The 12,525-nt window shown below is 45.0% G+C and overlaps 1 protein-coding gene across 1 annotated transcript in view; it reads left to right on the forward strand.

Annotated features, from left to right (window-relative positions):
* LOC144688393 (ranBP-type and C3HC4-type zinc finger-containing protein 1-like) overlaps positions 1–12,525 on the forward strand; it is a 50,539-nt gene that overhangs the window by 4,163 nt on the left and 33,851 nt on the right. The window contains exons 2-4 of the mRNA XM_078554876.1: positions 6,835–6,922; positions 9,021–9,165; positions 10,098–10,191. Of these exons, the coding sequence (XP_078411002.1) occupies positions 6,865–6,922; positions 9,021–9,165; positions 10,098–10,191 (297 nt within the window). The 5' untranslated portion in view covers positions 6,835–6,864. The remainder of the gene's footprint in view (positions 1–6,834; positions 6,923–9,020; positions 9,166–10,097; positions 10,192–12,525) is intronic.

Consider the following 12,525-nt stretch of genomic DNA (forward strand, 5'->3'; position numbering starts at 1 on the left):
GGCACATTCCAAGGACCAGGACTATGTGCTGAGAGATGCGCTAAAGCTTGGGGCAGCCACCGCAAAGGCGCAATGGGGAATGGTCGCTGTCGAAGACCTTTCTGCCATAGGGCCCCGAGGGGCTGGGAATTGTAAAGACCTCTTGGGCTGTACAGCTCACAATGAATGTTTGCATTGAATACTAATTGTATTATAATTGTATTGAAGCACCTCAGAGTGCAACATGATGTATGTTGATAACTCCAATACCATTGTCTGAATGCCTGTAATGACCATATTGAAATGACTGTAATTTTCACTGATGTATTGAAGCACCTTGTGATCCATGTGTAAAATTTGAAACTGACTGTACTCTTTGTGATGGAGATTAAGAAATGTTTCGTAATGTTCTTCCAGATATTTTGTGAATAAAGTATATTTTTCAAAAAAAATATATAGTTTTCATCCCCGTTCCAGCTGGGGTGGATTCGGGACCTGTTTTTTGTCCTGCCTGTGGTGGAGATCACAGAGCAGTGGGTCAGACCTGCCTTCAGGCAGGGAACTCGAGAAGAAGAAGAATATTTTAAACACCTCAATCGGTTCACTCCCACAACCTTCTCTACTTAAGAAAGTACAAGCCAGGTTTATGAAATCTGACCTCATATTTAACCCACTAAACCCTAGCAGCTTTCTGTCCCTACTGTTTTATGACTGTTATTAGTATATTTGGAAAGGGCTTTCAAGTTATGATGCAGATCAAGCAGATGCTTTGTCCTGGATGGTGTCAAGCTTCTTGAGTGTTGGAGCCGCATACACCCAGACAAGTGGAGAATATTCCATCACACTTCTGACTTATGCCTTGTAGATTGTGTTCAGTGTGATGGAACCCATGGTTTGCGGGTCTATAGGACAGGGTATGCGAGCGGCTGTCTGAACAGATGTCTTGCCGAACGTTCTTTTGGGTGCACTGGCTCTGGTTTCAAAGCTTGTATTATTTGAAACAGAGGCTAATTGAAAGGGAACTGAAATTTCAGGTTTCTGGGAAAACTGAAACTGGTTGAAACCAGACAAAGACACAGAGCTATCCAAGTTCATGTCAACCAGCAGTGACACGTAGGCAGGCTGAAGAAAATGAAGGCTGAATCCAGGAATTGGCAAGAGGGAAACACAAGGTTGCCGCAGCTGTTTCAGTTACTTAAAGTAATTGACTGACCAGATTTGGCCATGTACTGCCTAGGCTTGTCACTGAGGATTGAAATAAAGGCGATGCTTTAAGGTGGATCCATGCTATCAAGAGCATTGTAAGCAGAGCTGAGGTGGTTCCGGAGATGTACACCATTTTGTTGGAGCTTATGGAACTCAGGTTGATTGGGACCTTCTGTTGGATGAGAACTAGTGGGTACATCTTTGAAGAATAGACAGTGTGCTTGCACACGACCAGGAGAGTGAGCACATCCTGAGTGGGGCACAGCCAGAGTGGGTATTCGGAATTTGGTGCAAAGCAGGAATTCGGTGCACAGGGGGTGAGGTGCTCTTTACATTTTTTCCTTGCTATCCAACTTCTTAAATCTTCAGAGTGTGCTGCAGCAGTAGAGGCTACAAGGGAAAGGAATCACTGGTAAGTAGTGGGTAAGGTATTTACTACCTTAATCGCTTATAGTTTAAGATCTTTTTGTGGTTTACAGTTTGTATACTCTACAGTAACGAGGATCAAGAAAGAAGGGCCCTAGAGTAATTGACTTAAAAGGTTTAATTTAAAGGGATAAATCATGGCAGGAGCGCTCAAAGCCGTGGTGTGCTCCTCGTGCTCCATGTGGGAAGCTGGGAACATTTCCAGTGCCCGGGATCAGCATGTGTGCAGGAAGTGTGTCCAGCTGCAGCTCCTGGAAGCTCGGGTTTCAGAGCTGGAACAACGGCTGGGGACACTGTGGAGCATCCGCGAGTCTGAGAGCATCGTGGATAGCACATTTAGAGAGGTGGTCACACCGCAGCTGAAGGGACTTGAGGAAGGAAGGGAATGGGTGACCACCAGGCAGTCCAAGAGAAATAGGCAGATAGTTCAGGAGTCCCCTGGGGTCCCAGTCGCAAATCGGTATTCCATTTTGGAGGCTGATGAGGGCGCTGGTTCCTCCAGGGAGTGCGGACAGAACCAAGCTTCTGGCACCATAAGCAGCCTGTCTGTACAGGAGGGGAGGAAGGGAGAAAGAGCAATAGTAATAGGGGATTCTATAGTCAGGGGAACAGATCGGCGCTACTGTGGCCGTCAACGTGACTCCAGGATGGCATGTTGCCTCCCTGGTGCCAGGGTCTGGAATGTCACTGAACGGCTGCAGGGCATCCTGAAGGGGGACGGTGATAAGGCAGAGGTCATGGTACATGGTGGTACCAATGACATAGGTAGAAAGAGGGATGAGGTCTTGCATCAAGAATTCAGGGAGTTAGGCAGTAGACTAAAAAGCAAGACCTCTCAGGTTGTAATCTCTGTGTCATGTGCTAGCAAGCTCAGAAATAGGAGAATAGTGCAGGTGAATACATGGCTTAAGAGTTGGTGCAGGAGGGAGGGTTTTAGATTCCTGGATCACTGGGACCGTTTCTGGGGAAGGTGGGACCTGAACAAGCGGGATGGTCTACATCTGAACCAGAGCGGGACTAACATCCTTGCAGGTGGGTTTGCTAGTGCAGTTGGGAGGAGTTTAAACTAATTCGGCAGGGGGAGGGGACATAGAATGTTAGCAGAATAGGGACATTATACAGTAAAACAGTCAAGTCAGAGGGAGTACAGCTGCAATAAGCTTCAAGGGAGTAAGGCAACGCTGGATGGCCTCTACTTTAATGCCAGGAGTATTACTGGTAAAACGGATGAGTTAAGGGTGAGGATTGACACGTGGAATTGTGATATAGTGGCCATCACTGAGACGTGGTTGAGGGAAGGGCAGGATTGGCAGCTCAACATTCCGGGATATAGAATCTTCAGGCGAGTCAGGGGAGGGGGTAAAAGAGGAGGAGGCATTGCATTATTAGTTAAGGAGTCAGTTACTGCAGTAAGGAGAGATGATATCTTGGAGGGGGCATCGAATGAAGCTTTGTGGGTGGAGCTTAGGAATAAAAAAAGGGACAACCACATTATTAGGTGTTTATTATAGACCCCCAGATAGTCAGCAGGAAATTGAGGAACAAATATGTGCACGATTTGTGGAGATGTGTAAAAACAATAACAATAGGGTAATTATATTAGGTGATTTCAACTTTCCCAACATTAATTGGGATAGGCATAGTGTTAAGGGCTTGGATGGAGTGGATTTCTTGAAATGTGTACAGGAGAACTTTTTAGGTTAATATGTAGAGGGTCCAACAAGGGACCGTGCATTGCTGGACCTAATTCTGGGGAATGAAGCTGGACAGGTGGCTGAGGTGGTGGTGGGCGAGCATTTTAGTGATAGTGACCACAACATGGTACAGTTTAAGCTTGTTACGGACAAAGAAATCGACAAGTTGCAAAAAAATGTTTTGGATTGGGGGGAGTGGATTTTAGTAAAATAAGGCAGGATCTGGCCAAGGTAGGCTGGGAACAGCTACTAGTGGGGAAATCTACAGAAGAGCAGTGGGAGGTGTTCATAAAGGAAATGGGGAGGGTACAGGCTCAACATGTTCCCTCTAGGGTGATAGGAAGGAGTAACAAGCCCAGAGAACCATGGATGGCGAGATATATTCAGGTTACGACGAGAAGGAAAAGAGAGGCTTTTAGCAGGTATGAGGGAAGCAAATCAGCGGAGGCATTAGTGGAGTACAGAAAGTGCAGGGTGGAGCTTAAGAAAGCAATTAGGAGAGCAAAGAGGGGATATGAGAAAGCTCTGGTTGGTAAAAGTAGGGAAAATCCCAAGATATTCTATAAGTATATCAATAAGAGGATAACCAGGGAAAGAGTAAGGCCCATAAGGGACCAAGGGGGCAATCTATGGGTGGAGCCAGAGGACATCGCTAGAGTGTTGAATGAATACTTCACGCCCGTCTTCACCCAAGAGAATGAGGATGAAGGTATCGAACTCGGGGAGAGAGACTGCGAGGTTCTTGAGCAAATTGATATAGGGAGTGACAAGGTATTGGAGGTGTTGGCAGGCTTAAAAGTGGACAAATCTCCGGGTCCGGATGATTTGTGTCCCAGACTGCTGAGGGAGACAAGGGAGGAGATCACAGGTGCTCTGACCCAAATTTTTAATTCCTCTCTGGCCACGGGGGAGGTGCCAGAGGACTGGAGAACAGCTAATGTGGTTCCGCTATTTTAGAAGTGTTGTAGAGATAAGCTAGGGAACTACAGGCCAGTGAGCCTCACGTCAGTGGTAGGGAAACTATTGGAGAAATTTCTGAAGGAAAGAATCTATCGCCACTTGGAGAGGCAAGGTTTGATCAGGGATAGTCAGCATGGCTTTGTCAGAGGGAGGTCATGCCTAACAAATTTGATTGAATTTTTTGAGGAGGTGACCAGGTGTGTAGATGAGGGTAGTGCAGTTGATGTAGTTTATATGGATTTCAGCAAAGCCTTTGACAAGGTCCCACAAGGGAGATTATAAAGAAGGCAAAGGCACATGGGATATAGGGTAATTTGATAAGGTGGATTCAAAATTGGCTTAGCTGTAGGAGGCAGAGGGTGATGACAGAAGGATGCTTTAGTGACTGAAAGCCAGTGTCCAGTGGCGTACCGCAGGGATCTGTGCTCGGTCCCCTATTATTTGTCATTTATATAAACGACATAGATAACTATGTAGGGGGGGTAGGATTAATAAGTTTGCGGATGACACAAAGATTGGCTGGGTGGTTAACAGTGAGGTTGAATGTCTTGGGCTACAGGAAGATATCGACGGGATGGTCAATTGGGCAGATAAGTGGCAGATGGAATTTAACCCTGAAAAGTGTGAGTTGATACACTTTGGAAGGAGTAATTTGACAAGGAAGTATTCAATGAACGGCATGGCACTAGGAAGTTCTGAGGAACAAAGGGACCTTGGCATGTGTGTCCATAGACCTCTGAAGGCAGATGGGCATGTTAGTGGGGTGGTGAAAAAGGCATATGGGACACTTGCCTTTATCAATCGAGGCATAGATTGCAAAAGTAGGGAGGTGACATTGGAGTTGTATAGAACCTTGGTGAGGCCACAGCTGGAGTACTGTGTGCAGTTCTGGTCGCCACATTATAGGAAGGATGTGATTGCACTGGAGGGGGTGCAGAGGAGATTCACCAGGATGTTGCCTGGGATGAAACATTTAAGTTATGAAGAGAGGTTGGATAGAATTGGGTTGTTTTTATTGGAGCAGAGAAGACTGAGGGGTGACCTGATCGAGGTGTACAAGATTATGAGGGGCATGGACAGGGTGGATAGGGAGCAGCTGTTCCCCTTAGTCGAAGAGTCAGTCACAAGGGGGCATAAGTTCAAGGTGAGGGGCAGGAGGTTTAGGGGGGATGTGAGGAAAAACTCTTTTACCCAGAGGGTTGTGATGGTCTGGAATGCACTGCCTGGGAGGGTGGTGGAGGCGGGTTGCCTCACATCCTTTTAAACGTACCTGGATGAGCACTTGGCACGTCATAGCATTCAAGGCTATGGGCCAAGTGCTGGTAAATGGGATTAGGTAGGTAGGTCAGGTGTTTCTCACGTGTCGGTGCAGACTCGATGGGCCTCTTCTGCATTGTGAGATTCTGTGATACTGTGATTCTGTGAATAGAAGTAGGAATTCTACTCTTCTATCTTTGACTGAAATTGGTGCCCTATACACCAAGAGGACAGTCCAACAAATCTGTGAGAACAATTGTTGTATTTGCTACTCAATGTGTAAATTATAAGTTATATTAACTGTGACTTGCCTGTTAATTAATATTTAATTTATGTTGATTTTAGTTTGATTGTTAAAGTAAACGTTACAAAACAGTGAAATCTTGTCCAATGGTTTTCATTTGGATCGTTCAGTACATTTGGTTGTTTTGATTTGTTGATCTACATGCACATCATAACAGCGGGCTTTGGAGAGTCAGGAGGTGAGTTACTCGCCACAGAATTCCCAGCCTCTGACCTGCATTTGTAGCAGCCCTACTTATATGGCTGGCCCAGTTCAGTCTCTGGTCAATGGTAACCCCCAGGACATTGATAGTGGGGGATTCAGTGATGTAATGCCATTGAATGTCAAGTGGAGATGATTAGATTCTCTCTTGTTGGAGATGGTCATTGCCTGGCACTTGCTTGGCACAAATGTTACTTGCCACCTAGCAGCCCAAGCCCAAATGTTGTCCAGGTCTTGCTGCATTTGGACATGGACTGCTTCAGTATCTGAGGAGTCATGAATGGTGTTGAACATTGTGCAATCATCAGCGAACATCCCCACTTCTGACCTTATGATGGAGGGGAGGCCCTTTATGAAGCAGCTGAAGATGGTTGGGCCGAGGTCACTACCCTGAGGAACTCCTGCAGTGATGTCCTGGAGCTGAGATGACTGACCTCCAACAACCCCAACCATCTTCCTTTGTGCTAGGTATGACTCCAACCAGTGGTTCCTGATTCCCATTGACTTCCGTTTTGCTGGGAGTCTTTGATGCCACACTTGGCCTGATGTCAAGAGCAGTCACTCACCTGAAGATCCCACTAATAACAATGAGCCAAATGAACTGTTACTCTTTTGGTGTTTTGGTGAAGGAAACTATGCTAATGTCCACCTGAGCAGGCGGACCTGGTTTTATGTCCAATATGAAGCTCAGTCACTGAAGTGCTTGTGCAGTTTTCAAAGAAAAAAAATGTACACCTATTAATACAGGCCCCAATATCTCTATTTTTAATTAATTATGATGTATTTTTTTCCCATTTATCCCTAGAGACCTGTCTACACTACTGTCATGGTGGAAAGATGTTGACATCTAGCAAGATAACCACAAAAAATCCAAGTATGGACCCGATAGAGAAAGGTCAGTTTACCAAAATCCACGTCTCTCGTTGACAGTGATGAGCGACGTCACACCAGGAAAATGGCTGCATTAATAGCCGCTGACCTCGAATTACCTAGAATTTATAGCACATTCAGCCCAACTGACCTACGCCATCGTTTAAGTTCCACACAATCTCCTCCCCACCCCGCCCCTCTTCATCCAACCCTATCTGCATACCCTTTCTTTTGTTTAACCCTTTCCCTTCAAATGCATCCACACTATTCGCCTCAGCTACACCATGTGGTCGTGAGTTCCTCCATCTCACCACTTGTCGAGAGGAAGTTTCTCCTGAATTTTGTATTGAACAATGTGTGTTAAATACAGGGTCAAGAAGTCACACTTGCAACCTGCCATCTTCCTGTGGCAATCAAAGGTGAATTTTACAGCCCACCGCCGGTGTATTTGAAGGCAGGGAGCTCGTCAAATAAAATGGTTGGGGGTCGGGGGTGGTCTGCCCATCACCTTCCTACCCACCCCCAACTTGTCTTCCATGTTACCGTAGGTGGGTAAGGCATCAGGCCGCCTGCCCGCTCTTTGGGTCTATTGAGGCCCTTAAGTGGCCAATTAAGAACCACTTAAGGGCCCGGTTCTGCCTCCACCTGTGTGATACATACAGGGGAAGGTGGAAGCAAGGCAGACAGCCTGGCAGCTTTCACTGCACGGGCCGCTGGCAGGCAGGAATGGTGGTGGGGTTGGTTGTGGGGGGTGGTAATCCTCCTTTCGGAGGCACCCCAACATAAACGGCACTGTGATCATCTGTTTTTGTGATGTCGATATATATTGGCCTTTGAAATAATCACAGAATTGTTACAGTGCAGAAGGAGGCCATTTGGCCCATCGTGTCTGCACCAGCTCTCCGAATGAGCAACTCATCTAGTTCCTTTCTCCCAACCCTGAAGATTGTTTCTTTTCAAATAATCATCCAATTCCCCCTTGAATGCCTCGATTGAACCTGCCTCCACCACACTCCCAGACTGTGCATTCCAGACCCTAACCACTTGCCATTATCAACATTTACATCTACTTTCCTACAACAAAAGGAATATTTTTCCAGGCTTGAGCCTTTTTTGAATTACCCGGGAGATTGGGGAGCCTATAGTTCACTGTTACCTTCTCCATGGCAATGCCTCGGCCAATCAGAGTCGACTTGTCAACCAACCAGCACCTTTTTCTCCTGCGGTATAAATTGTTGTGATTGTTTGAAATTTGGCATTCTTGTGTTTGTCCTGAAGAGTGCAAGATGAAAAGCTTCGACAACATGTGTTTTTTTTTTCAGCAGTGGCCAAGTTCTGTACTGCCAACCAATGGAATAAATTTTCATTTTCGGCTAGGTTATTAATCTGGCAAAGCAGATCTGCCCATTAGAGAACCCACTGGACATTGACTTCATTGAAATCAATGGGATTAAAACCATGTCAGTGCTATAATGGGCAGGGCGTCCACTCTGTCCAGTCATTGGCCAGGTGGTGAAGACAGGAGTTTCTTTCAATGTCTTTTGGGCACCAAAATATTCCATCGAGTGAGCAGAATTATATTTACTCCAGAATATCAACCTCTGCTTCGGGTTAACAATGAAAGCCTCCACAATGACAGAAGGAAAATACTGTGAATGCTGGAAATCTGAGATACAACAACAAGTTGTATTTATATAGCACCTGCGACACAATAAAAACACCCCAAGGTGCTTTACAGGAACCTGAAAATAACCAGAAAATGCTGGAAAACACTCCTCAGTGAGTCAGGCAGCGTCTGCGGAGAGAGGAACAGCATTAACATTTCAGATCACTGACCATCCAACAGCACTGGGAGATGTTTGACATTTAACAGATTTTAAGCAAGTACAGAGGCAGGAAAGTGAGGTGGGGGTGGGGACAGAGGAAAGAACAACAGAGAAGGTCTGTGATAGGGTGGAGGACAGGAATGATTAAATGACGAAAGGGATGTTGGGGTAAGGGCGGGGAGGGGTGGTGCTAGGGCAAGTCATGATGGAACAACGAAAGCCTCCAGCTGCCTTTCTCTACCTTTCCTCCTATGTCTTAACAATCTGGGTGGCCTGTCCCATTTCTTATTCCTACAGTGGAGGCTGTTGCTCAGAAACTGAGCAGAGCGATTGAACTGGGAGACAAAGAAATGGCAGTTGAGTACGCTGAGATCCTGGCTGAGAATCACGCTCCTGTCACTGTCCAACTCAAGGAAGCTGCCTTTCCTCAACATGAAATCAAGTAAGTTAGTCTAACCAGGGTTCTCTGAGAAGATGGGGGGCTGGCAATTACTTCAGTAGACCCTTATTTTTCCTGAATAAAGTGAATAGCATGGGATAGAATCATAGAACCATACAATGCTGGCTCCTTAGTAGGGTTATTCAATTAATGCCACTCTTCTCCTCTTTCCTCATAGCCCTGTAAATTCTTTATCGTTCCAGCATTTATCCAATTTGCCCTTGCGAGTTACTATTGAATATTCTTCCACTGTCCTTTCAGTCAGTGCTTTCTGGATCATTACCGAGAGAAAACTGTTTCCTTATGTTGCCTTTGGTCCTTTTACTTTAAATCTGTGTCCTCTGGTCACAGTCTTCTGGATTTGATAGTGTGAATAAGTAAAATCTTTCATGATTTTGAGCTCCTTTATCAAATCCCTGGTGAGTGGACTGTTAATAAATAATGATGATAGAAGTTTTGTGCTCTGTTGCTGAATGGCTTGCGACTTTTCTCAGGCCTTTGCCAATTTATTTTGTAATTAAATACTAGGGCATGTGGGGCTGTGAGTGATTCACCATCCTTTCTAATCTTACCACACCTCCCGCTGATCCTGAGGCTAAGGGAGCAAGAACTAATGTTCCTTCTGTTCCTGCCCTCCTAGTTGGTTGCTCTGTTGCCTAATGGCCATTAGACAACAGGGCGGTCATACAAGCAGGGTGGTCTCTAAGGATGAAAGAAAGAAACTAGAACGGAACCATTATAGCCCTCTCTAATTCCTGTTGACAACCCACACTGACTGTTAATATCTTTCTGTATGTATCTTAGCGCCTGGCCCTAAACTTTACAACGCTCTTGTACTGTTGCCTTCGCTGCTGGTGTTTAAATATAGCACAAGTGTGACTTAGACAGAGCAGTCTATTTTCCTGAGATAACAAATTCCCACTGTTTACTTGTAGATTAAGAGTTGGGGTTGAAGATTCACAGTCACGCGGTATATCCATCACAATGAATGTGTTTCCACACATGACCATTGCAACGCTGAAGACAAAGGTAAAACGAGAAGCTAGTTACTATGAAGTATGATGCACGGTCAGGAAATTACATCCAGAATAGCCAATAAATTGTGGTGAGTTGTAGGGGGTTGGGGGTAAAGATTGCAAGTGCTGGGAAAACATAATCCACAACCCCGTGCATGTGATTAGTATCACAAGCGAGATTGTGCCCTTCTGACTGGGTCAGTAATGGTTAGTGATCTTTTTTATACTGCTTAAAATGATGCTTTGGTGCCAGCTGTGCCAGCCTCAGTGCATAACACTCTTCCTTCTGAGTCCGAAGGCTGTGGGTTTAAGCCATGCTCCAGAGATGTGAGGCTACACTGCACTATTGGAGGTGCTGACTCTCAGGTGAGACATTAAAGCAAGGCCCTGTCTGTCCCCTCAGGTGGACATTAAGGATCCCACAGCGCTATTTTGAAGAAGAGCAGAGCGAGTTCTCCCCAGTTAAAAGCAAAATGCTGCAGATGCTGGAAATCTGAAACAAAAACAAAAATACCTGGAAAAACTCAGCAGGTCTGACAGCATCTGCGGAGAGGAATACAGTTAACGTTTCGAGCCCGTATGACTCTTCATCAGAACTGAGGGAATATAGAAATGAGGTGAAATATAAGCTGGTAGAAGGGGGTGGGACAGGTAGAGCTGGATAGAGGGCCAGTGAGAGGTGGAGGCAAAGAAGAGATTGCCAAAGATGTCATAGACAAAAGGACAAAGGGGTGTTGACGGTGGTGATATTATCTAAGGAATGTGCTAATGGGGGACATAAAGGGTAGCAAGCAGGACAAGCTAGTGGCAGATGGCCCTAGTGGGTGTGGGGTGGGGGGAAGGGATCGGAATGGGCTAAAAGGTGGAGATAAAACAATAGATCGAAATAAATTTAAAAATAGGCGGGAAAAGAAAAATATATGTTTTTAAAAATTATAAATTATTGGAAAAGGGGGGATCGGAAAGGGGGTGGGGATGGAGGAGTTCTCCCTAGTGTCCTGGCCAGTAATTATCCCTCATATAACATCATCACAAACAGGTTATCTTGTCATTATCACGGTCTTGTTTTTGGGAGCTTGCAATTTTTCTTTATTCGTTCATTGGGTGTGAGTCAGAACAAAATTGTTTTTTTACTTCACTGGGATACCAAAATGAACACAAAAAAGATGGTCGTTTGGTAGTACAGAATTTGAGTATTGCTGAAAAAGACACACATTGCCAAAGCTTTTCATCTTGCACTCATCAGGACAATTTGCAAAAATACCAAATGTAAAGGGAACAACAATTTATACTTCATGAGAGGAGAGTGCTGATTGGTTGGCAAGTGGACTCTGATTGGTAGAGACATTGCCATGGAGAATACCCATCCCTAAATTGGCTACAAGTTTCCTAAGTTAAAGCAGTGACTATACTTCGAAATACCTCAATGACAGAAAGTGCTTTGAGGCATCTCAAGGATGTGAAAGGCACTATATAAATACACATACCTCCTCTTTTATAATCCACATTGGATAAATATCTGCATTCATGTGAAAAGAATGTAAAATAAAGAACATGCTGATGTTTTTGCTACAGTTACCTTAGAGATGAAATCTGTCATCACAGACTCACAATGAAATTGTTGTTTATTTAACTGGGATACCATAAAGATGGTCTTTTGGTAGTACAGAACTTGAGTATTGCTAAAAAAAGGCACATGTTGCCAAAGCTTTTCATCTTGTGCTCATCAGGACAATTTGCAAGAACACCAAATGTAAAGGGAACAACAATTTAAACTTCATGAGAGGAGAGTGCTGATTGGTCAGCAAGTGGACCCTGATTGGGAGAGGCATTGCCATGGAGAATGCACCAGTTAACTGCTGACTGGCAGTTAACTGCCTAGCTTTGCTTAAATTCAAACCAAGCAGGTTGACTTTGATTGGTCAAGGCACTACCCTGGGGAATGAATCAGAGAATGGCTGAGACCTATTTTGTTTAGTTGGAACAGGTGCAATGTGTGTACATGCCCTTTCTGTCTGTAAAGAACAGGGCCCTGTGTATTAACATATGTAGCTTCTAGCACACGTAAGTGAGCCACATTGCGAGCCTGACAGATAATCTTAAATTAGTTGTCAGTGTAATTCTTAGCACACTCAGGATCGTTTAGAAAACGCTGTCCACAGATTCCATTAGAATCACATCTAATGTTGGACACTGTGTTTTGGGTTTTGTAAGCACAGGCTGCTTTTTTTTATTCATTCATTCATGGGATGTGGGCATCACTGGCTAGGCCAGCATTTAATGCCTATCCTTAAGAGTCAACCACATTGCTATGGGTCTGGAGTCACATGTAGGCCAGACCAGGTAA

This window comes from Cetorhinus maximus, chromosome 13, assembly GCF_964194155.1.
Source record: "Cetorhinus maximus chromosome 13, sCetMax3.hap1.1, whole genome shotgun sequence".
Taxonomy (NCBI): domain Eukaryota; kingdom Metazoa; phylum Chordata; class Chondrichthyes; order Lamniformes; family Cetorhinidae; genus Cetorhinus; species Cetorhinus maximus.